At 46.4% G+C, this 25,807-nt stretch overlaps 2 protein-coding genes across 3 annotated transcripts in view; one reads left to right on the top strand and one right to left on the bottom strand.

The window, feature by feature from the left end:
• Positions 1 to 25,807, bottom strand: part of dock2 (dedicator of cytokinesis 2) — a 145,662-nt gene that overhangs the window by 25,159 nt on the left and 94,696 nt on the right. The gene's annotated exons all lie outside the window — the stretch shown is intronic.
• The window catches only part of LOC110504856 (uncharacterized), a 23,189-nt gene continuing 12,117 nt past the window's right edge, over positions 14,736 to 25,807 (top strand). The window contains exons 1-2 of the mRNA XM_036969570.2: positions 14,736 to 14,947; positions 24,450 to 25,807. The exon at positions 24,450 to 25,807 is cut by the window's right edge and continues 581 nt beyond it. Coding sequence (XP_036825465.2) covers positions 24,743 to 25,807 — 1,065 coding nt within the window. The 5' untranslated portion in view covers positions 14,736 to 14,947; positions 24,450 to 24,742. The remainder of the gene's footprint in view (positions 14,948 to 24,449) is intronic.

Below are 25,807 nucleotides of genomic sequence, written 5' to 3'. Positions count from 1 at the left end.
CAAGTTTTGAGACACCAACACGGCAGCGAGTTCTGAGACGCTAACACGGCAGCGAGTTTTGAGACACTAACACAGCATCGAGTTCTGAGACACCAACACGGCAGCGAGTTCTGAGATGCTAACACGGCAGCGAGTTTTGAGACGCTAACATGGCAGTGAGTTTTGAGACACTAACACGGCAGCGAGTTTTGAGATGCTAACACGGCACCGAGTTTTGAGATGCTAACACGGCACCGAGTTTTGAGATGCTAACACGGCAGCGAGTTTTGAGACACAAACACGGCAGCGAGTTCTGAGACGCCAACACGGCAGCGAGTTTTGAGATGCTAACACGGCAGCGAGTTTTGAGATGCTAACACGGCAGCGAGTTTTGAGATGCTAACACGGCACCGAGTTTTGAGATGCTAACACGGCAGCGAGTTTTGAGACACAAACACGGCAGCGAGTTCTGAGATGCCAACACGGCAGCTAGTTCTGAAACGCTAACACGGCAGCGACTGTTGAGACGCCAACACGGCAGCGAGTTCTGAGATGCTAACACGGCAGCGAGTTTTGAGACACTAACACGGCAGCAAGTTTTGAGACGCTAACACGGCAGCGAGTTTTGAGACGCTAACACGGCAGCCAGTTTTGAGACGCCAACACGGCAGCGAGTTTTGAGACGCTAACACGGCAGCCAGTTTTGAGACGCTAACACGGCAGCGAGTTTTGAGACGCTAACATGGCAGCGAGTTTTGAGACGCTAACACGGCAGCCAGTTTTGAGACGCCAACACGGCAGCGAGTTTTGAGACGCTAACACGGCAGCCAGTTTTGAGACGCCAACACGGCAGCGAGTTTTGAGACGCTAACACGGCAGCCAGTTTTGAGACGCTAACACGGCAGCGAGTTTTGAGACGCTAACATGGCAGCGAGTTTTGAGACGCTAACACGGCAGCCAGTTTTGAGACGCCAACACGGCAGCGAGTTTTGAGACGCTAACACGGCAGCCAGTTTTGAGACGCTAACACGGCAGCCAGTTTTGAGACGCTATCACGGCAGCGAGTTTTGAGACACTAACACAGCAGTGAGTTTTGAGACGCCAACACGGCAGCCAGTTTTGAGACGCTATCACGGCAGCGAGTTTTGAGACACTAACACGGCAGCGAGTTTTGAGACGCTAACACGGCAGCGAGTTTTGAGACGCTAACACGGCAGCGAGTTCTGAGACGCTAATACGGCAGCGAGTTCTGAGACGCTAACACGGCAGCGAGTTTTGAGACGCCTGCCCTGGTCTGTCTCTCCCATTCTTGTATAGGTGCCCTCGCCACTTTCTCTCTCTCTCCCCAGACCGTTGCTCGCCTACATCATACTCATACATCGCTGACTTTTTATTGATCAGCGGTTGAACTATTTGATTAGTATCTTTTAGGGCATTTAACAAACATGATGCTGTTGTTCATTTTGCTGGTGTCTACCCTTGGCTTTTACAATGTTGGCGATTCTTTCAGAGCCCGTTGCACTGTGAATGAGGAAATATGTGATTGTTTCTCCCTCGAGTATTGTGAGAAACCCCACGCTTGCTCCGGAAATGGACATGAGAACTATGCACATTTCTCCTGAACAATATGGGAGAAATTGGACTCTTGCGCTTACATGTCAGGACTGTTCTCTTGGTACTTAACCATGCTTCTGGACTTTACACATCTCCTGAAATATGTGGCTTTAAAGACTCTGGTGACTCTGGATTCTCGTTCAACTGCTGTCTGTAAACTCCAAATGTTGTAACCCTCGATCTAGACTTGCCATTATCTTGCTGCTTCCATGGTCTGGAAATGTCCAGTCTAATCCAGGTCCTGACATTCTTACCCCTGCCGAACTAAGTAGTCAGAGTGGCCTGAAGTTTTTGCATATAAATGTAAGAAGTCTTCTGCCGAAGCTTGATTTTCTGAATATATGGATAAAAACTGCCGACCCTGGTGTATTTATGCTTTCTGAAACTCTCGATCTGCACTGTGTGCTCTCTGGATTGTATTTTCAAATTGTTATCACAGAATGTCAACTCTGAGTTTGTCCTGATGGGTGATCTGAATCAGGACTGGCTAACATCAAGCTCTGATCAACTCAAAAGTCTGTGCAATACCTACAATCTCACTCAGATTGTCAACAGTGTAACTAGGTTGAATATAAAATATCCTCTGAAATCCTCTTTGATTGATTTGATCTTAACCAATACTCCTCATCGTTTTAATGCTTCTGGTATTTTTGCAAATGACATAAGTGATCATTGTGCTATTGCATGTGTGAGAGATGGTAAAATTCCTAAGAAATCCCCACATGTTATTACGAAAAGAAACTGGAAGTGGTTTGATATTCAAGGTTTGTTACATGATTTTACATGATTTTAATTTTTTTTTAAACAGGTTTTTAAAATGTTTATACGTTTTTTACATGTTTTCTTTTTACATTTATAGCATTCCATTATACATAGTATCTAGCATTGAATGGAATATATTGGAATTAATTCCTGATGTTGGACTAGCCTTTTTTTACTTCCACAACGCATTCCAGGATGTATGTAATAGGCATGCCCCTTTAAAAAAATGCAGGATTAAGGGCAGAGAGAACCCTTTGATTACTAAGGAATTTACAAAAATCATAAAGGAACAAAAGGCTATTTGGGCTAAAGCAAGAGGGACTGGTTTGGCAGATGATTGGATGGCTTTTAAACATCTTCCAAATATGGGTGTGGCTATGATCTGTTAATTGAAAGCAGACCACTACCTGAAATTCACTTTACAAAATTTAAATAATCCATCCAAATTTTGGCAAGTAGTGAAGGGTTTGGAGTGCAAAAAAGATACACAGCTTCCCAAACAATTGTTGGTCGATACACAGATTGTAACTGAGAGAACCTCCATTCTGAAAGCATTGAATACAAATTTTTTTAGGTGCAGGCAGTTTATTTGAAAAGGTCAAAGGTTAATTGAGCCCCCTATGAATTTACCTGACACCCCTGTGCACTCCTTCACCAGATTCTCCTTTTCATCCTTTTCTGTTTCAGAAGTGTGTAAAGCCCTGAAAGAAATTGATTTAAAAAATCCCCTGGCCCTGATGAACTAGACCACCGCCTCCTACACCTAGCTGCAGACATCACTGCTCCCCCTTAACATGTATTTTTAACCTCATGCTTGATGTAAAGGAAATGCCCAAGTTATGGAAATCTGATCATGTACTGCCTCTCCTAAAAAGTGGAGATCCTTCGCTACTTGACAACTATCGACCCATATCAAAATTGTCTGTACTGTCAAAGGTACTGGAGTCCTTAGTAGGCAGCTAAAGGTCTACTTCCAAGAAACAACACCTTAAATGGAATGCAATCAGGTTTTAGGTCTGGCCACAGCACTGTTTCAGCAACATTGAAGGTTTTAAATGATATCCACTGTGCTCTTGATAAGAAGTTACATTGTGTGTCTGTTTTTATTGATTTGTCGAAGGCTTTTGACACCGTGGACCATGCTGTGTTAGTGCAAAGGTTAAAATGTTGTGGAATTACTGGTCATGCTCTAGATTGGTTTATAAATTACCTTTCAAATTGTACACAATGTGTAATGGCGGATGGTTGTAAATCTGAGTCCATAGAGGTGTGCTCAGGTGTTCCGCAAGGTTCTATTTTGGGCCCACTGTTGTTCATTTTGTATATCAACAACATTGGGGATCTTATTGAAACAGCGGATGTTAATTTTTATGCAGATGATACTGTTCTTTATTCAAGTGGTAGTAGTTTATCTTTAGCTTTTGAAAATGCCCAAACAGCATTTAACGTCCTACAACAGAATCTGTATGATTTAAAGCTGATTCTAAATTTGGGTAGAACAAAATGCATGGTATGTTCAAATGCCAGGCATGTTACAAATCACGTCATTGCTACATTGGCTGGACATACTATAGAGCAAGTTAAAGTGTACAAATATTTGGGTGTGTGGGTTGATGATAAGCTGAGCTTCACTGTGCATGTAGAGAACTTGATGAGGAAGCTCAAGCTGAAAATAGGATTTTATTACCGACATGAGGTTTGTTTTTCTTTTGAGGCCAGGAAGGAGCTGGTACAATGTACATTATTGTTGGTTTTAGATTTAAGTGATGTAATATATATGCAGGCCTCAGCTACTACCCTGAGAGCACTTGATTCAGTGTATCATGCAGCCCTCAGGTTCATTTAAAATCAGAAACGTCTAACACATCATTGTGATCTCTACAGCGCTGTTGGCTGGTCGTCATTGACCTTGCGTAGGCTTAAACAATGGTATACACTGATTTATAAGGCCATATTGGGTAAAATGCCATTTTATCTCTGTGCTTTTTTAGCCAGGTCAGTAAATAAATATAATTTACGGTCCCATTCTGATTTGCTTCTAACAGTACCAACAATTACAACAGGACATGGTAGAAATAGTTTTAGTTACTTAGCTCCATGGTCCTGGAATTCTGTCATGAACATTTTAAAATCTGATGATCTAGTATCGTTGGTGGAGTTTAAACACTTGATCGATGTATATATCATAGCAGAGTGTAATTGTTTTTAGGCCGGCTGTTTTTAGTCAAGACGTTTGTGATTTTAATGTAATATGTAATTGTTGTACTGTATGTGTGTTTATAGTTTTGTTTAATGTTGTGTTAGTGTATGTCAGTTGTTTTGTCTGAAACGTTGTTCCCCCTGCTGCTATTGGACCAGGTCTCTCTTGGAAAATAGATTATTTCAATGAGAAAAAACCTGTTTAAATAAAGGTAAAATACAAAAATAAAAATAAATACAATTGAACTCTGTCGCTTTTTAAAAATCCCCAATGACTTCATATAACCCTAACCCTCAGAAGGACTTTCACGGATCAACCCGGTACTGCTGCTCATTCTGTTCACCAGTTCCGGAGGTCGACGTCACCGGCCTTCTAGGCTGCACTGAACTGTGTCATTACGCACGCCTGGTTCCAATTCCTCACTGATTGTGTTTGTATAAATGTGCCCTTTGTTTCCCCATTTGGCTGTCGATTATATTTCCCATGTCCGTTGGTGGTGTGAGTACCTATGCGTAGTCTCAGCCTGTGCTGCGTGTTATCGTTCCCATGTCCGTTGGTGGTGTGAGTACCTATGCGTAGTCTCAGCCTGTGCTGCGTGTTATCGTTCCCATGTCCGTTGGTGGTGTGAGTACCTATGCGTAGTCTCAGCCTGTGCTGCGTGTTATCGTTCCCATGTCCGTTGGTGGTGTGAGTACCTATACGTAGTCTCAGCCTGTGCTGCGTGTTATCGTTCCCATGTCCGTTGGTGGTGTGAGTACCTATGCGTAGTCTCAGCCTGTGCTGCGTGTTATCGTTCCCATGTCCGTTGGTGGTGTGAGTACCTATGCGTAGTCTCAGCCTGTGCTGCGTATTATCGTTCCCATGTCCGTTGGTGGTGTGAGTACCTATGCGTAGTCTCAGCCTGTGCTGCGTATTATCGTTCCCATGTCCAATAGGTGGTGTGCGTACCTATACATAGTCTCAGCCTGTGCTGCGTGTTTTGTGCATTGTGTATTACGGGTCTTATTCCGTGTCGTTCTACGAGGTTTACCCTCGCTCTTTTGTTTGGGTACATCCCAGTGTTTTGTACACGTGTTTGTTGTGGATGTATTAACAACCCAGATGATGTATTCCTGCGCCTGTCTCCAAATCCTTTATACCAGCGTGTCAAGGACGACTGCATATTTGATGTGTCTCGGTGGTTTAATACATGATCCACAGCATAATTATTAACTTGACCATGCATAAAAATATGTTCAGTGTCTGATATGTAATTGTTACCCATCTGATCAATCACCGCCCTTCTTTATGAGGCCAGTCATTCGAAAATCATGTCAACCCCTATTATTGTTTCACACAGAATCCATGTAACTTATTTGTAACTCATTTGTTAAGCTAAATGTCACTTGCAGACAAATTCATAGCCTAATAGCCTACTACTCTGGAGTCATAAGACATTTATGTATGTTGTTTGGCGGGTCACGGATTGGCTCTCGGGAACAATTCTATGCAGGTGGGTCGGGTTGCAGAGAAAAATCTGCCCTGATGTTTGATATCGGTGGGGGCTTGGAATTGATGTGGGGCAGGTGCAGCTCAAAAAAACTGATCCGTGCAGGACTCTACCCTACATACAGTATGTGTGTGTGTGGGGGAGGGCGTGTGGGGGGTTCTTCTCTGAGGAATTAACACTGCCCTCAATCTCTTTACCCACCCTCAAACACACACACACACTCACACTCACAAGGTTACGTACACCAACATATGACGAGCGTATGTGCGCAGACTCATACACAGATACATGAACACACAGGAGCTCTACACATATCGTGTGGACACACACACACACACACACACACACACACACACACACACACACACACACACACACACACACACACACACACACACACACACACACACACACACACACACACACACACACACACACACACACACACAAAGCTCTTGTCCTGTCCAGGGTCTTATATAACTGGCAGGAGATTATTGAAAAAGCAGGACACAGATGCTCAGACGGGGATTTTGCTACCTCCCTCCTCTCGTATTCTCTTTCTCTCCATTCGTCGTTCTGTCTCCAGCCCACCCTCAACCCTTTTCCATAGAGCTGATATCAAAAGACAGGTTTTAGGAGGACAGAACATGAATCTAGAAGATTTTGTCGGCAGTCGAGGACAGATGGACAATTCTTAAAGCAAAACAGATGCACACAGAAGGAGACAATGACACCTAGTACAGACAGACAGACAGACTGGCAGACAGAAACACCTTAAAGGTCCAATATGCAGGTGTTTTTATCTCAATGTCAAATCATTTCTGGGGAACAGTTAAAACCCTCTTAAGGATCCGACCCTTTTTTTCAATTTTCTCCGAAAATGACATACCCAAATCTAACTGCCTGTAGCTCAGGACCTGAAGCAAGGATATGCATATTCTTGATACCATTTGAAAGGAAACACTTTGACGTTTGTGGAAATGTGAAAATAATGTAGGCGAATATAACACATTAGATCTGGTAAAAGATAATACAAGAAAAAAAATGTGTTTTTTTTGTATTTTTTGTACCATCTTTGAAATGCAATAGAAAGGCCATCATGTATTATTCCAGCCCAGGTGCGATTTCGATTTTGGCCACTAGATGGCAGCAGTGTATGTGCAATGTTTTAGACTGATCCAATGAACCATTGAATATCTGTTCAAAATGTTGTATCAAGACTGCCCAAATGTGCCTAATTGGTTAATTAATTAATTTTCAATTTCTTAATTGTGCACTCTCCTCAAACAATAGCATGGTATTAATTCACTGTAATAGCTACTGTAAATTGGGCAGTGCAGTTAGATGAACAAGCATTTAAGCTTTCTGCCCATATCAGACACTGTGTGTCTATGTCCTGGGAATTATTTTTTGTTACTTACAACCTCATGCTAATCGTTATTAGCCAACGTTATCTCAACGCCCCGCGGGGAGGACACCGATCCCGTAAAGGTTTTAAGTACCTTACAGCAATTGTTTTCAATGAAAATGATCTAAATGAAACAAAAACAGCTTCTTATCAAAGAGCAATTTCGCAGGACTGTCTGGAAGTGGTCTGAGTGGGGAGGAGAAAACTGAAAACTAGCTGTTATTGGCAGACAAGTTCGCAGGACTGTCTGTGAGTGGTCTGAGTGGGGAGGAGAAAACTGAAAACTGGCTGTTATTGGCAGACAAGTTCGCAGGACTGTCTGTGAGTGGTCTGAGTGGGGAGGAGAAAACTGAAAACTGGCTGTTATTGGCAGACAAGTTCGCAGGACTGTCTGTGAGTGGTCTGAGTGGGGAGGAGAAAACTGAAAACTAGCTGTTATTGGCAGACAAGTTCGCAGGACTGTCTGTGAGTGGTCTGAGTGGGGAGGGGAAAACTGAAAACTAGCTGTTATTGGCAGACAAGTTCGCAGGACTGTCTGGAAGTGGTCTGAGTGGGGAGGAGAAAACTGAAAACTAGCTGTTATTGGCAGACAAGCTCGCAGGACTGTCTGTGAGTGGTCTGAGTGGGGAGGAGAAAACTGAAAACTAGCTGTTATTGGCAGACAAGTTCGCAGGACTGTCTGTGAGTGGTCTGAGTGGGGAGGAGAAAACTGAAAACTAGCTGTTATTGGCAGACAAGTTCGCAGGACTGTCTGTGAGTGGTCTGAGTGGGGAGGGGAAAACTGAAAACTAGCTGTTATTGGCAGACAAGTTCGCAGGACTGTCTGGAAGTGGTCTGAGTGGGGAGGGGAAAACTGAAAACTAGCTGTTATTGGCAGACAAGTTCGCAGGACTGTCTGGAAGTGGTCTGAGTGGGGAGGAGAAAACTGAAAACTAGCTGTTATTGGCAGACAAGTTCGGAACTGTCTTTCTTTTTGGTCTATCAACTAATGTCACCGGGCAGGCCTAAGCTCCATCCCAACTGCAATTTCAGTCTTTACAGCTCTTACATTTAAAGGGCATTAACATAATTTTCACAATTTGACAGAATTATCCCAACCTCATAGTGTGATATTTTTTACACAAGTTTTGACTGCACTGGACCTTTAATACAGAGACAGAGACACGTGAGCACAAACACAAAGAGAGAGGCACCAATGCTATCTTAGACTGACAGTCATGCATAGAGACACAATCAACCGAACTGCATGACAGAAGAGGCCTTTTTTTTGTCATTCAATTTTCTCTGCCTCATTCTCTCGTCCTTTTTTTCTTCTCTCCCTCGCCCTCAAGTGAGAAGTCATTATGGGACTGTGATCTTTTATTTTTCATCTTTCAAAAATAGACTATTTTAAAACGAGTCTCTTAGCTGCCTGCGGCTTTACGAGAACACACACAAGCATGCGCACATGCACGGACACATGCACGGACACATTCTGCTTTGACACCAAGGTTTCTGTTAATGAAGGAGGATGGGGGAGAAATGGAGCGAGACACGGCAATGGAGAGAGAGATGGAGAGGGAGAGAGATGGAGATGAAGAGAGAGCTGGAGAGGGAGATGGAGATGGAGAGAGAGATGGAGAGAGAGATGGAGAGAGAGCTGGAGAGGGAGATGGAGATGGAGAGAGAGATGGAGAGAGAGCTGGATAGAGAGATGGAGAGATGGAGATGGAGAGAGAGATGGAGAGAGAGCTGGAGAGGGAGATGGAGAGAGAGATGGAGAGGGAGAGAGATGGAGGGAAAGAGAGAGCTGGAGAGGGAGAGAGAGATGGAGAGGGAGAGAGATGGAGATGGAGAGAGAGATGGAGAGAGAGCTGGAGAGATGGAGATGGAGAGAGAGAGAGAGAGCTGGAGAGAGAGATGGAGAGATGGAGATGGAGAGAGAGAGAGCTGGAGAGGGAGAGAGAGATGGAGAGGGAGAGAGATGGAGATGGAGATGGAGAGAGAGATGGAGAGAGAGATGGAGAGATGGAAATTGAGAGAGAGCTGGAGAGGGAGATGGAGAGAGAGATGGAGAGGGAGAGAGATGGAGGGAGAGAGAGAGATGGAGAGAGAGAGATGGAGAGAGAGATGGAGGGAGAGAGAGAGAGAGGGAGAGGGAGAGAGATAGAGGGAGAGAGAGATGGAGATGGAGGGAGAGAGAGAGAGGGAGAGGGAGAGAGATAGAGGGAGAGAGAGATGGAGGGAGAGAGAGAGAGGGAGAGGGAGAGAGATAGAGGGAGAGAGAGATGGAGATGGAGAGAGAGAGGGAGAGGGAGAGAGATAGAGGGAGAGAGAGATGGAGATGGAGAGAGAGAGAGAGAGAGGGAGAGAGATGGGGGGAGAGAGGGAGATGTACAAATAGATGGAAAGTAGATTTGGGGGAAAACACACACATATTTCTTTCCACAGGACCGGGGGGTGAGACAGGGATGCAGCTTAAGCCCCACCCTATTCAACATATATATCAATGAATTGGCGAGGGCACTCGAACAGTCTGCAGGCCGGCCTCACCCTACTAGAATCTGAAGTCAAGTGTCTACTGTTTGCTGATGATCTGGTTCTTCTGGCTCCAGATACTCAGCTAGTCTAAAGAATGCCAGTTTTATTGCGTTTTTAATCAGAACAACAGTTTTCAGCTGTGCTAACATAATTGCAAAAGGGTTTTCTAGTAATCAATTAGCCTTTTAAAATTAGCTAACACAACGTGCCATTGGAACACAGTAGTGATGGTTGCTGATAATGGGCCTCTGTACACCTATGTAGATATTGTCACGCCCTGACCTTAGTATTCTTTGTTTTCTTTATTATTTTGGTTAGGTCAGGGTGTGACATGGGTGATATGTGTGTTTTTACTGTCTAGGGGTTTTTGTAGGTTCATGGGGTTGTTTTCATCTAGGTGTTTATGTTGGTCTATGGTTGCCTAGATTGGATCTCAATTAGAGGCAGGTGTTTATCGTTGTCTCTGATTGGGAACCATATTTAGGCAGCCATCTTCTTTGGGTATTTCGTGGGTTATTGTCTATGTTATACTTTAGCACATTGTTTATATAGCGGTCACGTTCGTCTTCTTCGTTTTGTTGTTTTTGTTTAAGTGTTCCACGTTTTCGTCATTTAATAAAGTAGAATGTATTCTAATCACGCTGCGCTTTGGTCTACTCCATACGACGATCGTGACAGATATTCCATAGAAAATCAGCTGATTGCAGCTACAGTAGTCATTTACAACATTAACAATGTCTGCACTGTATTCCTGATCAATTTGCTGTCATTTTAATGAACAAAAAAAAACAAGGACATTTCTAAGTGACCCCAAACTTTTGAACAGCAGTGTAGATCTTCTGCACAGATTCTGTCAGACCTGGGCTCTGACTGTAAATCTCAGTAAACACCAATAATGGTCTTTCAAAAAAGGTCCCGTTCCCAGGACCACGAATACAAATTCCATCTAGACACTGTTGGCCTAGAGCACACAAAAAACTATACATACCCCGGCCTAAACATCAGCGCCAAAGGTAACTTCTTCAAAGCTGTGAACGATCTGAGAGACAAGGCAAGAATGGCCTTCTATGCCATCAAAAGGAACATACAATTCAACATACCAATTAGGATCTGGTTAAAAATACCCATTGCCTTTTATGGTTGTGAGGTCACCAACCAGGAATTCACAAAATGGGACAATCAACAAATTGAGACTCTGCATGCAGAATTCCGTAGGCAGAACGGGCTCTCAAGAGAAGATAGGCTTGTGCACACTGCACACAAAACTAGGTGGAAACTGAACTGCACTTCCTAACCTCCTGCCAAATGTATGACCATATTAGAGACACATATTTCCCGCAGATTACACAGACCCACAAAGAATTTGAAAACAAACCCAATTTTGATAAACTCCCATATCGATGGCTGAAATACCACAGTGTGCCATCACAGCAGCAAGATTTATGACCTCAAAAGAAAAGGGTGAACCAGTGAAGAACAAACATTGTAAATACAACCTATATTTATGTTTATTTATTTTTCCTTGTGTACTTTACCCATTTCCACATCGTTACAAGACTGTATATATACGTAATATGACATGTGAAATGTATTTATTATTTTGGAACTTCTGTGAGTGTAATGTTTACTGTTCATTGTTTATTTCACTTCTGTTTTTATCTATTTCACTTGCTTTGGCAACGTTAACATATGTTTCCCATGTCAATAAAGCCCCTTAAATTGAAATTGAGAGAGAGAGATGGAGAGAGAGAGAGAGAGAGAGAGAGAGATGGAGAGAGAGAGAGAGAGAGAGAGAGATGGAGAGAGAGAGAGAGCGAGAGAGAGAGAGAGAGAGAGAGAGAGCAGTGTAATTAGACAGTGTGTTTGCATGTCAGTGTGTACTGATTGGACAGATCAATGACTTCACAGATCAACATCTCTCCATCAGGTACAAAGAGATCTAACAAGGCCCTTTCTAACAACCCCAGCTAACACCCTGAGATATGGAGCGAGACAGAGAGGAAGGGAGAGAAGGAGGGTGGAGGAGAGGAGGAGAGAGTCTGAGATGAGAGAAATCAGAAATACATTCAGACACAGTAGCCTGACCCCTAAAGCTATATCCCCCCTCTCAACTCCTCCTTTCATTCTAAAACTACATCCCTCATCTCCTTTCCTCCTTTCCTCCCCTCCCTCCCTCCCTCCCTCCCTCCCTCCCTCCCTCCCTCCCTCCCTCCCTCTGTCCTCATCTTTCAGTAATGTGCACCTCTTCTCATCAAAACATCCTCCGAATCAAATTACTGAGAGCTAAGAGAGAGCAAACACTCATTGCCCACTACACCATGCTATGTGTCTGTGTGTGTCTGTGTGTGGGTGCTGTGTGTGTGTGTATCTTTGTCTACGTGTGAGATTCCTCTCACAGATAACATAAAGGTGTATTGCAATTATTGTACATTGGTTGTGTAGCTGTGGGTGTATTTCATTCTAACATACACACATACACACACACACACACAGATATTCCCCTCATCTCAGCAGAGGTTAATTGAAACTTGACACAAGGTGAGTTTTCAGAGCTGCAAACATCACTGGTTATTTTCGGTAGGGGTCAGAACATTCAGATACACACATCAGCGGACATCCTAGGGAACACAAACCCCCCAATTTATCACTGATTAAACCAGAGAGTATTGACTAAGTCCTGACAGCCATCAATAAAAACACACACTAAAACATGCATGTGCACCATTCAGCAATCAAAAAACAAGTTGACCTCTCTGTTTTGATCTCTCTTTTCTTTCCTTTCCTCTCAATCCCTCTATCTTGCTCCATGTCACACTAAGGGAGTGTAGAGAAAGTCCCTCTCTTCTCTCTCCATGTCACACTAAGGGAGTGTAGAGAAAGTCCCTCTCGTCTCTCTCCATGTCACACTAAGGGAGTGTAGAGAAAGTCCCTCTCTTCTCTCTCCATGTCACACTAAGGGAGTGTACAGTGGTCCCTTTCCCCTGGTAAGGACTGGTTGGGTCTGGTCCGGTCTGGTTGGGACTGGTCTCGTCTGGTCGGGTCAGGACTGGTCTAGTCTGGTCTAGTCTGGTCAGGACTGGTCTAGTCTGGCTAGTCTAGTCTGGTCAGGACTAGTCTAGTCTAGTCTGGTCTGGTCTGGTCAGGAACGGTCTAGTATGGTCTAGTCTGGTCTGGTCAGGAATGGTCAGGTCTAGTCTGGTCAGAAATGGTCTTGTCATGTCTAGTCTGGTCAGGACTAGTCTGGTCAGGTCTAGTCTGGTCAGGACTAGTCTGGTCAGGTCTAGTCTGATCAGGGATGGTCAGGTCTGGACAGGTCTAGCCTGGTCAGGTCTAGTCTGGTCAGGACTGGTCAGGTCAGGTCTGGTCAGGACTGGTCTAGTCAGGACTGGTCTAGTCAGGACTGGTCAGGACTGGTCAGGACTGGTCAGGATTGGTCTAGTCTAGTCTGGTCTAGTCAGGTCTAGTCAGGACTGCTCTAGTCAGGTCTAGTCAGGACTGGTCAGGTCAGGACTGGTCAGGTCAGGTCTAGTCTGGTCAGGTCTAGTCAGGTCTAGTCAGGACTGGTCAGGTCAGGACTGGTCAGGTCAGGACTGGTCAGGTCAGGTCTAGTCTGGTCAGGTCTAGTCAGGACTGGTCAGGTCAGGACTGGTCAGGTCAGGTCTAGTCAGGACTGGTCAGGTCAGGACTGGTCAGGTCAGGTCTAGTCAGGACTGGTCAGGTCAGGACTGGTCAGGTCAGGACTTGCACATGGCCAGGGAAACACGGACACACAATTAATTAACACAGGAAAGAGAGAGAGGAGGGGGGGATAGAAAAGAGAGAGAGGAGGGGGAGATAGAAAAGAGAGAGAGGAGGGGGAGATAGAGGGTAGAGAGAATGACAGAGATAGAGAAAGGAGAGAGAAAGATGGTGAGAGAGACGGTGAGAGAGAGAAAGAGGGAGAAATGGTAAGAGAGAGAAATGGTGAGAGAGCGAGAGAGAAACAGTGAGAGAGAGCGAGAGAAGGAGAGAGAGAGATAGATAAAGAGAGAGCGAGATAGAGGAGGAAGGGGGGTAGAGCAAGAGGGAAACAGAGAGAGAGAGATAGAGGAGGAAGAGGGGGTAGAGCAAGAGGGAAAGAGAGAGAGAGAGATAGAGGAGGAAGAGCGGGTAGAGCAAGAGGGAAAGAGAGAGAGAGAGGAGGAAGAGGGGGTAGAGCAAGAGGGAAAGAGAGAGAGAGATAGATGAGGAAGAGGGGGTAGAGCAAGAGGGAAAGAGAGAGAGAGAGGAGGAAGAGGGGGTAGAGCAAGAGGGAAAGAGAGAGAGAGAGATAGAGGAGGAAGAGGGGGTAGAGCAAGAGGGAAACAGAGAGAGAGAGAGAGAGAGAGAGAGAGATAGAGGAGGAAGAGGGGGTAGAGCAAGAGGGAAAGAGAGAGAGAGAAATAGAGGAGAAAGTGGGGGTAGAGCAAGAGGGAAACAGAGAGAGAGAGATAGAGGAGGAAGAGGGGGTAGAGCAAGAGGGAAACAGAGAGAGAGAGAAAGATAGAGGAGGAAGAGGGGGTAGAGCAAGAGGGAAAGAGAGAGAGAGATAGAGGAGGAATAGGGGGTAGAGCAAGAGGGAAAGAGAGAGAGAGAGAGGAGGAAGAGGGGGTAGAGCAAGAGGGAAAGAGAGAGAGAGAGATAGAGGAGGAAGAGGGGGTAGAGCAAGAGGGAAACAGAGAGAGATAGAGGAGGAAGAGGGGGTAGAGCAAGAGGGAAACAGAGAGAGAGACTGTGGGTGAGATAGAGGGAGGGACAGGAGGAGAGAGAGAGGGGATCAGTTAGCTCCGCTATGCTCGGGATTCGGCAACTCAGAGAGAGCGAGAAAGTGACAGAGAGAGGGGGGAGAAGCGCTGGACTAACACAGTTGACTGGAGGAGTGTGAGAGAGAAAGGAGGAGAGGAGAGAGAAGAGGTGTGTGTGGATAGGAGTGGAGGAATAGCCTAAAGGAGTGGAGGTGAGTCAGAGACTGATCAACAGTAGTTATAGAGGACAGGTCTGAGGTACGGGATGTCTGGTTCACTCTGGTAGAAACCATCATTATACAACCCCTGTGCTTTTGAGGCTTCCCCTGAGTCGTTGTGTTGTTTGCATGTTGTTAGTGTTTGTTTGTGAGTGCGTGTGTTCGTGTGTGTGTTAGTTGATGTGTTAGTTCATGTTGGTATGTGGACATTGAATTGAGAGTTATTGTTTGTCCTGCAATGGGGGGGTTTGTGTTGCCAAGTGTCCCAGCACTATGTTTTTCTCTTCAGCCATGCAATCACTGAGAGTGATTTTGATCCAACAAGGGCGTGTGTATGTGTGTCGCTGTGCTTATCTCATGCAACATTTATCCTGACTTTTGCATTGTGTTGGTGTGATTGTGAGTGTGTGCATCAGGCATGCATGTGTGTATTTACAATCTGCTATATAAAGCCCTATGAACTGGAAGTGGTGTTTAAAGCTCTGTGTGTGTGTGTGTGTGTGTGTGTGTGTGTGTGTGTGTGTGTGTGTGTATGTGTGTGTGTTTGTGTTTTACCTCTCGTGAATAGCTGAAAGCTGCCCTGGGTGTATTGCTGCAGATACTCCCTTCTCATAGAATCCATGGTCACACAGATCTAAACTGAAGTGTGTGTTAGTGTTTATGCGGCACAAGCGTGTGAGAGATGCGTGTGTTTGTTTGCATACTGTATGTGTGTATGTGTGCTGCATAGGGCGCGTGTACCCCATGCATGTGTGTGTGTGTGTGTGTGTGTGTGTGTGTGTCTATATCCATGCGTGTGTGTGTGTGTGTGTGTGTGTGTGTGCCTATATCCATGCATGTGTGTGTGTGTGTGTGTGTGTGTGTGTGTGTGTGTGTGTGTGTGTGTGTGTGTGTGTGTGTGTGTGTGTGTGTGTGTGTGTGTGTGTGTGTGTGTGTGTGTGTGTGGGTGGGTGTGTGTGTGGGTGTGTGGGTGGGTGTGTGTGTGGGTGTGTGTGTGGGTGTGTCTATATCCATGCATGTGTGTGCTCACTGTTCCCTTTTGCCCACTCCACTTTACCTCCTTCAGTACCCTGGGTTCTAACAGAGGCCCAGACTGATGGAAAGTAAACACAGAGAGGTAGAAATAGACATAGATTGAGAGAGGGAGGAGAGGAGACAGAGAGGGAGAGAGAGAGACAGACAGACAGACAGCACAGAGGGAGTAGAGATGAGTTAGAGAGAGAGAAGCAGACAGCATAGAGGGAGGAAAGATGAGTTAGAGAGAGACAGACAGACAGGCAGACAGACAGACAGACAGACATCATAGAGGGAGGAGAGATGAGTTAGCGAGAGACAGAGAGACAGAGAGACAGAGAGACAGAGAGACAGAGAGACAGACAGACAGACAGGCAGACAGACAGATGGGAAAACGGACAGACGGACAGACGGACAGACGGACAGACAGACAGACAGCATAGAGGGAGGAGAGACGAGTTAGAGAGAGACAGACAGACAGACCTATAGCATAGAGGGAGGAGAGACGAGTTAGAGAGAGACAGACAGACAGACAGACCTATTGCATAGAGGGAGGAGAGATGAGATAGAGACAGACAGACAGACCTATAGCATAGAGGGAGGAGAGACGAGTTAGAGAGAGACAGACAGACAGACCTATAGCATAGAGGGAAAAGAGACGAGTTAGAGAGAGACAGACAGACAGACAGACCTATAGCGTGTGTGTGTGTGTTTTATCAGGCCAGTGACAGAGAGGCAGGGCCACAGACACACTGATTATCAGACAGAAATAAAAGAAAGAAGGACAGGGGGGTTGACAGAGACAGTGGACGATGATATAGTGATGACAGAGAGACAGTGGGATGATGATATAGGGATGAGAGAGAGACAGTGGGATTTTGATATAGGGATGATAGAGAGACAGTGGGATGATGATATAGGTATGAGAGAGAGACAGGTGGATAATGATATAGGGATGACAGAGACAAAGACAGGGGGCTAATGATATATGGATGAGAGAGTAACAGGGGGATAATGATGTAGGGATGACAGAGAGACAGTGGGATGATGATATCGCGATGACAGATACAAAGAGAGTGGGATAATGATATAGGGATGACAGAGATAAAGACAGGGGGCTAATGATATAGGGATGACGGAGACAAATAGACTGGGGGCTAATGATATAGGGATGAGAGAGAGACAGGGGTATAATGATATAGGGATGAGAGAGACAGGTGGATAATGATATAGCGATGAGAGAGAGACAGGGGGATAATGATATAGCGATGACAGAGAGACAGGGGGATAATGATATAGGGATGACAGAGACAAAGAGAGTGGGATAATGATATAGGGATGACAGAGACAAAGACGGGGTTAATGATATAGGGATGAGAGAGAGACAGGTGGATAATGATATAGGGATGAGAGAGAGACAGGGGGATAATGATGTAGGGATGACAGAGAGAGACATGGGGATGAGAGAGAGACAGGGGGTAATTATATAGGGATAACAGAGAGAGACACGGGGATAATGATATAGGGATGAGAGAGAGACAGGGGGATAATGATGTAGGGATGACAGAGAGACAGTGGGATGATGATATAGGGATGACAGAGAGACAGTGGGATGATGATGTAGGGATGAGAGCGAGACAGGGGGCTAATGATGTAGGGATGACAGAGAGACAGTGGGATAATGATATAGCGATGACAGAGACAAAGAGAGTGGGATAATGATATAGGGATGACAGATATAAAGACAGGGGGCTAATGATATAGGGATGACAGAGTGAAATAGACAGGGGGCTTGAGAGACAGGGGGATAATGATATAGGGATGATAGAGAGATACAGGGGATAATGATATAGGGATGAGAGAGAGACATGGGGATAATGATATAGGGATGAGAGAGAGACAGGGGGATAATGATATAGGGATGACAGAGAGAGACAGGGGGATAATGATATAGGGATGAGAGAGAGACAGGGGGATAATGACATAGCGATAACAGCGAGACAGGGTGGATAATGATATAGGGATGAGAGAGTGACAGGATGATAATGATATAGCAATGACAGAGAGACAGGGGGATAAAGATATAGGGATGACAGAGACAAAGACAGTGGGATAATGATATAGGGATGACAGAGACAAAGACAGGGGGCTAATGATATAGCGATGACAGAGAGCAATAGACAGGGGGTAATTATATAGGGATAACAGAGAGAAAAAGACAAAGGGCTAATGATATAGCGATGACAGAGAGAAATAGAAATAGACGGTGGGTGTTGCCATCGTGACCAGTGAACTGAGATAAGGCGGAGCTTTACCTAGCATGGACTTGTAGATGACCTGGAGCCAGTGGGTCTGGCGACGAATATGTAGCGAGGGCCAGCCGACTAGAGCATACAGGTCGCAGTGGTGGGTGGTATAAGGTGCTTTAGTAACAAAACGGACGGCACTGTGATAAACTGCATCCAGTTTATTGGAAGCTATTTTGTAGATGACATCGCCGAAGTTGAGGATCGGTAGGATAGTCAGTTTTACTAGGGTAAGTTTGGCGGCGTGATTGAAGGAGGCTTTGTTGCGGAATAGAAAGCCGGCTCTTGATTTGATTTTAGATTGGATGTTTGATATGAGTCTGGAAGGAGAGTTTACAGTCTAGCCAGACACCTAGGTACTTATAGATGTCCACATATTCTAGGTCGGAACCATCCAGGGTGGTGATGCTAGTCGGGCGTGCGGGTGCAGGCAGCGAACCGTTGAAAGCATGCATTTGGTTTTACTAGCGTTTAAGAGCAGTTGGAGGCCACGGAATGAGTGTTTTATGGCATTGAAGCTCGTTTGGAGGTTAGATAGAACAGTGTCCAAGGAAGGGCCAGAAGTATACAGAATGGTGTCGTCTGCGTAGAAGTGGATCAGGGAATCGCCCGCAGCAAGAGCAACATCATTGATATATACAGAGAAAAGAGTCGGCCCAAGAATTGAACCCTGTGGCACCCCCATAGAGACTGCCGGAGGACCAGACAACATGCCCTCCGATTTGACACACTGAACTCAATCTGCAAAGTAGTTGGTGAACCAGGCAAGGCAGTCATTAGAAAAACCGAGGCTACTGAGTCTGCCGATAAGAATATTGTGATTGACAGAGTCGAAAGCCTTGGCCAGGTCGATGAAGACAGCTACACATTACTGTCTTTTATCGATGGCGGTTAGGATGGGCAAGTACAGGACGTTAGTCTATCTCCTGTTTCTATAGCATGAGGCAGCTGGATGGACAAGTACACCCCTTGGACAGGACGTTAGTCTATCTCCTGTTTCTGTAGCATGAGGCAGCTGGATGGACAAGTACACCACCTGGACAGGACATTAGTCTATCTCCTGTTTCTGTAGCATGAGGCAGCTGGATGGACAAGTACACCCCCTGGACAGGACGTTAGTCTATCTCCTGTTTCTGTAGTATGAGGCAGCTGGATGGACAAGTACACCCCCTGGACAGGACGTTAGTTTATCTTAGGGTCTTACCAGCAATCTTTCTCCTTAACGCTAGACAAGCAGAGATGCACTTACTATCATTCTTCTTTATTTAACATTTATTTAACTAGTCAAGTCAGTTAATATTCTTATTTACAATGACGGCCCACCCCGGCCGCCCTATGGGACTCCCAATCACGGCTGGATGTGATGCAGCCTGGATTTCAACCAGGGACTGCAGTGCCCCTTCTTGCAGTGAAATGCAGTGCCTTAGACCGCTGCGCCACTCGGGAGCCCAGCAGGTCCTATTTGTACAGTCTTTGGTATGACTCAGCCAAGGATGGGAGAGAAGAGACAGAGAGTGAGTGATGAGAGAGAGACAGTGAGTGATGGGAGAGAAGAGAGAGAGACAGTGAGTGATGAGAGAGAAGAGAAACACAGTGATTGATGGGACAGAAGAGAGAGACAGTGAGTGATGGGAGAGAAGAGAGAGACAGTGAGTGATGAGAGAGAAGAGACAGACAGTGAGTGATGGGAGAGATGAGAGAGACAGTGAGTGATGAGAGAGATGAGAGAGACAGTGAGTGATGGGAGAGAAGAGAGACAGACAGTGAGTGATGGGAGAGAAGAGAGACAGACAGTGAGTGATGGGAGAGAAGAGAGACAGACAGTGAGTGATGGGAGAGAAGAGAGCGACAGTGAGGGATGGGAGAGAAGAGAGAGACAGTGAGTGATGGGAGAGAAGAGACAGACAGTGAGTGATGGGAGAGAAGAGAGAGACAGTGATTGATGGGAGAGAAGAGAGAGAGACAGTGATTGATGAGAGAGACAGTGATTGATGGGAGAGAATAGACAGACAGTGAGTGATGGGAGAGAAGAGAGAGAGACAGTGAGTGATGGGAGAGAAGAGAGAGACAGTGAGTGATGGGAGAGAAGAGAGAGAGACAGTGATTGATGAGAGAGACAGTGATTGATGGGAGAGAAGAGAGAGACAGTGAGTGATGGGAGAGAAGAGAGAGAGAGACAGTGATTGATGGGAGAGAAGAGAGAGACAGTGATTGATGGGAGAGAAGAGAGAGACAGGGATTGATGGGAGAGAAGAGCGAGACAGTGAGTGATGGGAGAGAAGAGAGCGACAGTGAGTGATGGGAGAGAAGAGAGACAGACAGTGATTGATGAGAGAGACAGTGATTGATGGGAGAGAAGAGAGAGACAGTCAGTGATGGGGGAGAAGAGAGAGAGACAGTGATTGATGGGAGAGAAGAGAGAGAGACAATGATTGATGGGACAGAAGAGAGAGACAGTGAGTGATGGGAGAGAAGAGAGACAGACAGTGAGTTATGGGAGAGAAGAAAGACAGACAGTGAGTGATGGGAGAGAAGAGAGAGAGACAGTGATTGATGAGAGAGACAGTGATTGATGGGAGAGAAGAGAGAGACAGTGAGTGATGGGAGAGAAGAGAGAGAGAGACAGTGATTGATGGGAGAGAAGAGAGAGACAGTGATTGATGGGAGAGAAGAGAGAGACAGGGATTGATGGGAGAGAAGAGCGAGACAGTGAGTGATGGGAGAGAAGAGAGCGACAGTGAGTGATGGGAGAGAAGAGAGACAGACAGTGATTGATGAGAGAGACAGTGATTGATGGGAGAGAAGAGAGAGACAGTCAGTGATGGGGGAGAAGAGAGAGAGACAGTGATTGATGGGAGAGAAGAGAGAGAGACAATGATTGATGGGACAGAAGAGAGAGACAGTGAGTGATGGGAGAGAAGAGAGACAGACAGTGAGTTATGGGAGAGAAGAAAGACAGACAGTGAGTGATGGGAGAGAAGAGAGAGACAGTGATTGATGGGAGAGAAGAGAGAGACAGTGATTGATGGGAGAGAAGAGAGAGACAGTGAGTGATGGAAGAGAAGAGAGAGACAGTGATTGATGGGAGAGAAGAGCGAGACAGTGAGTGATGGGAGAGAAGAGAGAGACAGTGAGTGATGGGAGAGAAGAGAGAGACAGTGAGTGATGGGAGAGAAGAGAGACAGACAGTGATGGGAGAGAAGAGAGAGACAATGATTGATGGGAGAGAAGAGAGAGACAATGATTGATGGGAGAGAAGAGAGAGACAGTGAGTGATGGGAGAGAAGAGAGAGACAGTGAGTGATGGGAGAGAAGAGAGAGACAGTGAGTGATGGGAGAGAAGAGAGAGACAGTGATTGATGGGAGAGAAGAGAGAGACAGTGAGTGATGGGAGAGAAGAGAGAGACAGTGAGTGATGGGAGAGAAGAGAGAGACAGTGAGTGATGGGAGAGAAGAGAGAGATAGTGAGTGATGGGAGAGAAGAGAGAGACAGTGATTGATGGGAGAGAAGAGACAGAGAAAAATATAATGGAGAATATTTAGAGATAAAAAGGAAAAAAGGATAGAGATAAAAGAGGGAGTAATTGGAGGAGGAAAAGGAGGGAGTAGGAAGATGAGGGAGGAGGAGGAAGAGGAGAAGGAGGAGGAGAAGGAGGAGGAGGAGGAAGAGGAGTGAGCAGGAAGAGGAGGAAGAGGAGAAGGAGGAGGAAGAGGAGTGAGGAGGGGGAAGAGAAGGAGGAGAGGGAGAGGAGTGAGGAGGAAGAGGAGGGAGGAGGAGGAGTGAAAGGAGGAGGAGGAGGAAGAGGAGGGAGGAGGAGGAAGAGGAGGGAGGAGGAGGAAAAGGAGGGAAAACAAGAATAGACAAAGAACAAAATAAATAGAACACAGTCTGAATAGAAACAAGAATACTGAGGAAACTGGTACACCTCACTAGCTCTTCTCATAAAGAGGGTGTGTGTGTCTGCTGTTAACCCCAAAGCTAATGAATTGGAAAGAGACCAGTACAGTAATCCTCTCCCCCACTTCCTCTCCTTGTCCCAATTCTGCATCCTGAAAACACACACACACATCAGAGCTGCATTATCTTTGCCTCTGGATATAATCTCCATACTGGGAATATTTAAGCTATAAGGCCCGAGGGGGTGTGGTATATGACCAATATACCACGGCTAAGGGCAGTGACTTGCATATTGCATCAGAGCAGCCGTCTGAGCAGAGACCTGGAGACGACATAGTCCTGTCCTTGATTACTGTGCAGTAAAGCGGCCCTCACACACAGGCACGCACACCACCAATCGAAGGGTGAAAAATGAGGCTCACCTTGAGGTGACAGGGGACTCAATTCACTGGAGCTTTCAGCCCACTGTAACCACAGCAAGGAAACAAACACTGACACACACACACTACGTCCGATCATCACTGTCCTCACACAGTGCCTCAGTGAATATTCAAAACTTTTTAAATACCAGTCAACTGTTCAGAATCTCTCTGTCTGTCTCAGTGTGGTGGCCGATGCTTTAAGAGAAGCTTCTCTGTGTCTGATTATGTTGATTATGCTCTGACCGCAGGGGAGGGAGGTGTTACAGTGTTACATAATTATTATTATTTTTTTCCCCAATTGTTGTAGTAGCTACTATCTTGTCTCATCGCTACAACTCCCGTACGGGCTCGGGAAAGACGAAGGTTGAAAGTCATGCGTCCTCCGATACACAACCCAACCAGCCGCACTGCTTCTAAACAGAGCGCGCGTCCAACCCGGAAGCCAGCCGCACCAATGTGTCGGAGGCTACACCGTGCACCTGGCAACCTTGGTTAGCGCGCACTGCACCCGGCCCGCCACAAGAGTCGCTGGTGCGCGATGAGACAAGGACATCCCTACCGACCAAGCCCTCCCTAACCCGGACGACGCTAGGCCAATTGTGCGTCGCCCCACGGACCTCCCGGTCGCGGCCGGTTACGACAGAGCCTGGGCGCGAACCCAGGGACTCTGATGTGTGCCATCAGCTGGCACTGCAGTACCCTTAACCACTGCGCCACCCGGGAGGCCGAAGGTCTACATGATTAACTTTACACAACATCTCTTCCCCACCTCACCCCACTCTCTTTTTTTCAGTCTGGCCTCTCTCTCAATTATTCTCTTCAACTTCCCATCAACACACACACACACACACACACACACACACACACACACACACACACACACACACACAGACAGACAGACAGACAGACAGACAGACAGACAGACAGACAGACAGACAGACAGACAGACAGACAGACAGACAGACAGACAGACAGACAGACAGACAGACAGAGATGTAAAAATATCTCTCTCAAAACGTTTCTCTCTCATTCAGAGACAGTCTGCCCTTACATGCACGCATTCATGAAAACTCATAAACAGACGTGTCGACACATGACTGCCTTTCACACTGCCCCTTGACCCCCTACACCTCCTGTCATGGGACACCTGTTGCCATGGTGATACGGATAAACAGTGACTTTGGATGTTCACATGCATCCCTCTGGTGGCCAGGTTAACCTATTTTAAGAAATGCCATTGGCTTGTGGAGAAAAGGTTGAAGATCTTCGATAGGCTGATGAATTTGTTACAGGAAGTAATCACTGTCACCTGGTGAGGTTAGCATAGGGCTAACATGTGTCAGGTTATCTGATGGGACCAGCTACAGAGTAGCATTCTATCACTTGACACTACGTCAATTATTTGAATTGGCTGATGGTTAAACTTAACCTTAAACATGTTCACATTATCTTCAGATTAGGTTTCACTTAACATCCATGCAACAATGTGAACAAATCTGAACATTCTGTCTGTGTACGGAGGTGGTGTCGCAAATGGCACCCTATTCCCTATATGATGCACTACAACAGTTGTGTACTATAAATGGCATAGGGTGCCATTTGGGACACAGGGGGGTATTCCACCTGCAGTGGAGAGATCCAGTCTGCAGCCAGGTAGCCAGTAAAGCGGTTATGGTACTATAGTGGTCTCAGCTAAACCAGTCTCTCCTCTCCTCTCCTCTCCTCTCCTCTCCTCTCCTCTCCTCTTCTCTTCTCTTCTCTTCTCTTCTCTTCTCTTCTCTTCTCTTCTCTTCTCTTCTCTTCTCCTCTCCTCTCCTCTCATCTCCTCTTCTCTCCTCTTCTCTCATCCAATCAAGAAATGAAAAACCAGAGACATGACGACCAGTGGTCAGACTGATTGGTGACGTCATACCAGTGACAGAATCAGAGCTGGGACAGAACAACCATGGATTCTATGGTCAATGAGCAACAATACAGTAATCCACTGTAACTCTAGATCTCTCTCTCAACAACACTCTTCTCTTGGATAAACAGAGACCAGTGACTCATCTCTCCACTCAGATATAAGACTGCCTCCTCCCATTGGGATGTCACAGAGTGCCTCCTCCCCTTCTAGCTCCTCTGGGGGCTGAGCCAATTGACTGGGGCTATGGGCAGAAGGTTGGCTGATCCGACCAATCCGGTGCCTGCGCTGGGGGTGCCCCTGGCGGGGGGACGATGGGGGCCGCTGTGCAGTGTGGGGGTGCAGACCTCCCCCAGCCTTAGGACCCTCCCATCAATCAAACGCAGCCAGCCAAAACGGACGCAGCACCCAGAGACAGGACGGGGCAACAACCATGTCGTCACAGCAACGACAATGTCCTCAGAGACTGGGGTTGTTTGTGACTCAGGCAGCATTGGGGGCAGCAGTGGATTTGCCATTTCCAAGGAGATGAGTCAGAATGCCATCAACAGTCTGACAAAGGACGACATGGGGTCACAGGGGTCAGGGGGCGGAGTCTACTGTCAGATCAAAGCCATACGGGCCAATCCCAGGGAGTCTGGCCATAGGTCCAGCGGGAAATGGACATCTCGATACACCAATGGGAGTGTGGTCGCCCCTGAGGTGGTGGGCGGGGTCTGCACTGAGGGTGCTGAGGGCAATGAGCCAATCAGAGAGAGGAGGAGGGTCCAGTCTCTTAGAGGGGAGAAGTCTCGCCCTGGACTGAGGTCAGGGAGTCTGTCTCAGTCTGTGAGCTCTCATGCCACGCCTCCAAGGCCCTGTAGAATGATGACATCATCATCGCCCCGCCTCTGTGGAACATGCGGGCGGAGACAGTCCCAGGCCCCACCCATCTGCATGGCAACAGCGTGCCGCAGGCGAGCGGCAAATCAGATCACAGAAAGCCAGACTCTACCGATTCCTCCCCGGAAAAAGTCTGTACTCCCCAACCAGAACCGGAAAGACTCCCCTGTTCTGAACTCGCACACACACACACCACCAACCCCACACACAGCTGTGAAGAACACTCAAACACAAACTCAGACATTGCCCTCTCCACATGCAACCCAAAGGATACACACTCTGCCTGCGAAAGATGCACCTGTGATCCCATGTCCCAACACTAAGGATACACAACACACACATACCCACACAACAGACGCAGAACCCAGGTTACCCAGGTTACATCAGAAAGAAACACACACACAGACAACAGACACACAGTCACACGCC

Source organism: Oncorhynchus mykiss, chromosome 25, assembly GCF_057628025.1.
Source record: "Oncorhynchus mykiss isolate SJ-2025 chromosome 25, ASM5762802v1, whole genome shotgun sequence".
In the NCBI taxonomy this organism is placed as follows: Eukaryota; Metazoa; Chordata; class Actinopteri; order Salmoniformes; family Salmonidae; genus Oncorhynchus; species Oncorhynchus mykiss.
Note: the sequence above shows the minus strand (reverse complement) of the source record. Positions and strands in the feature narration are given on the sequence as shown.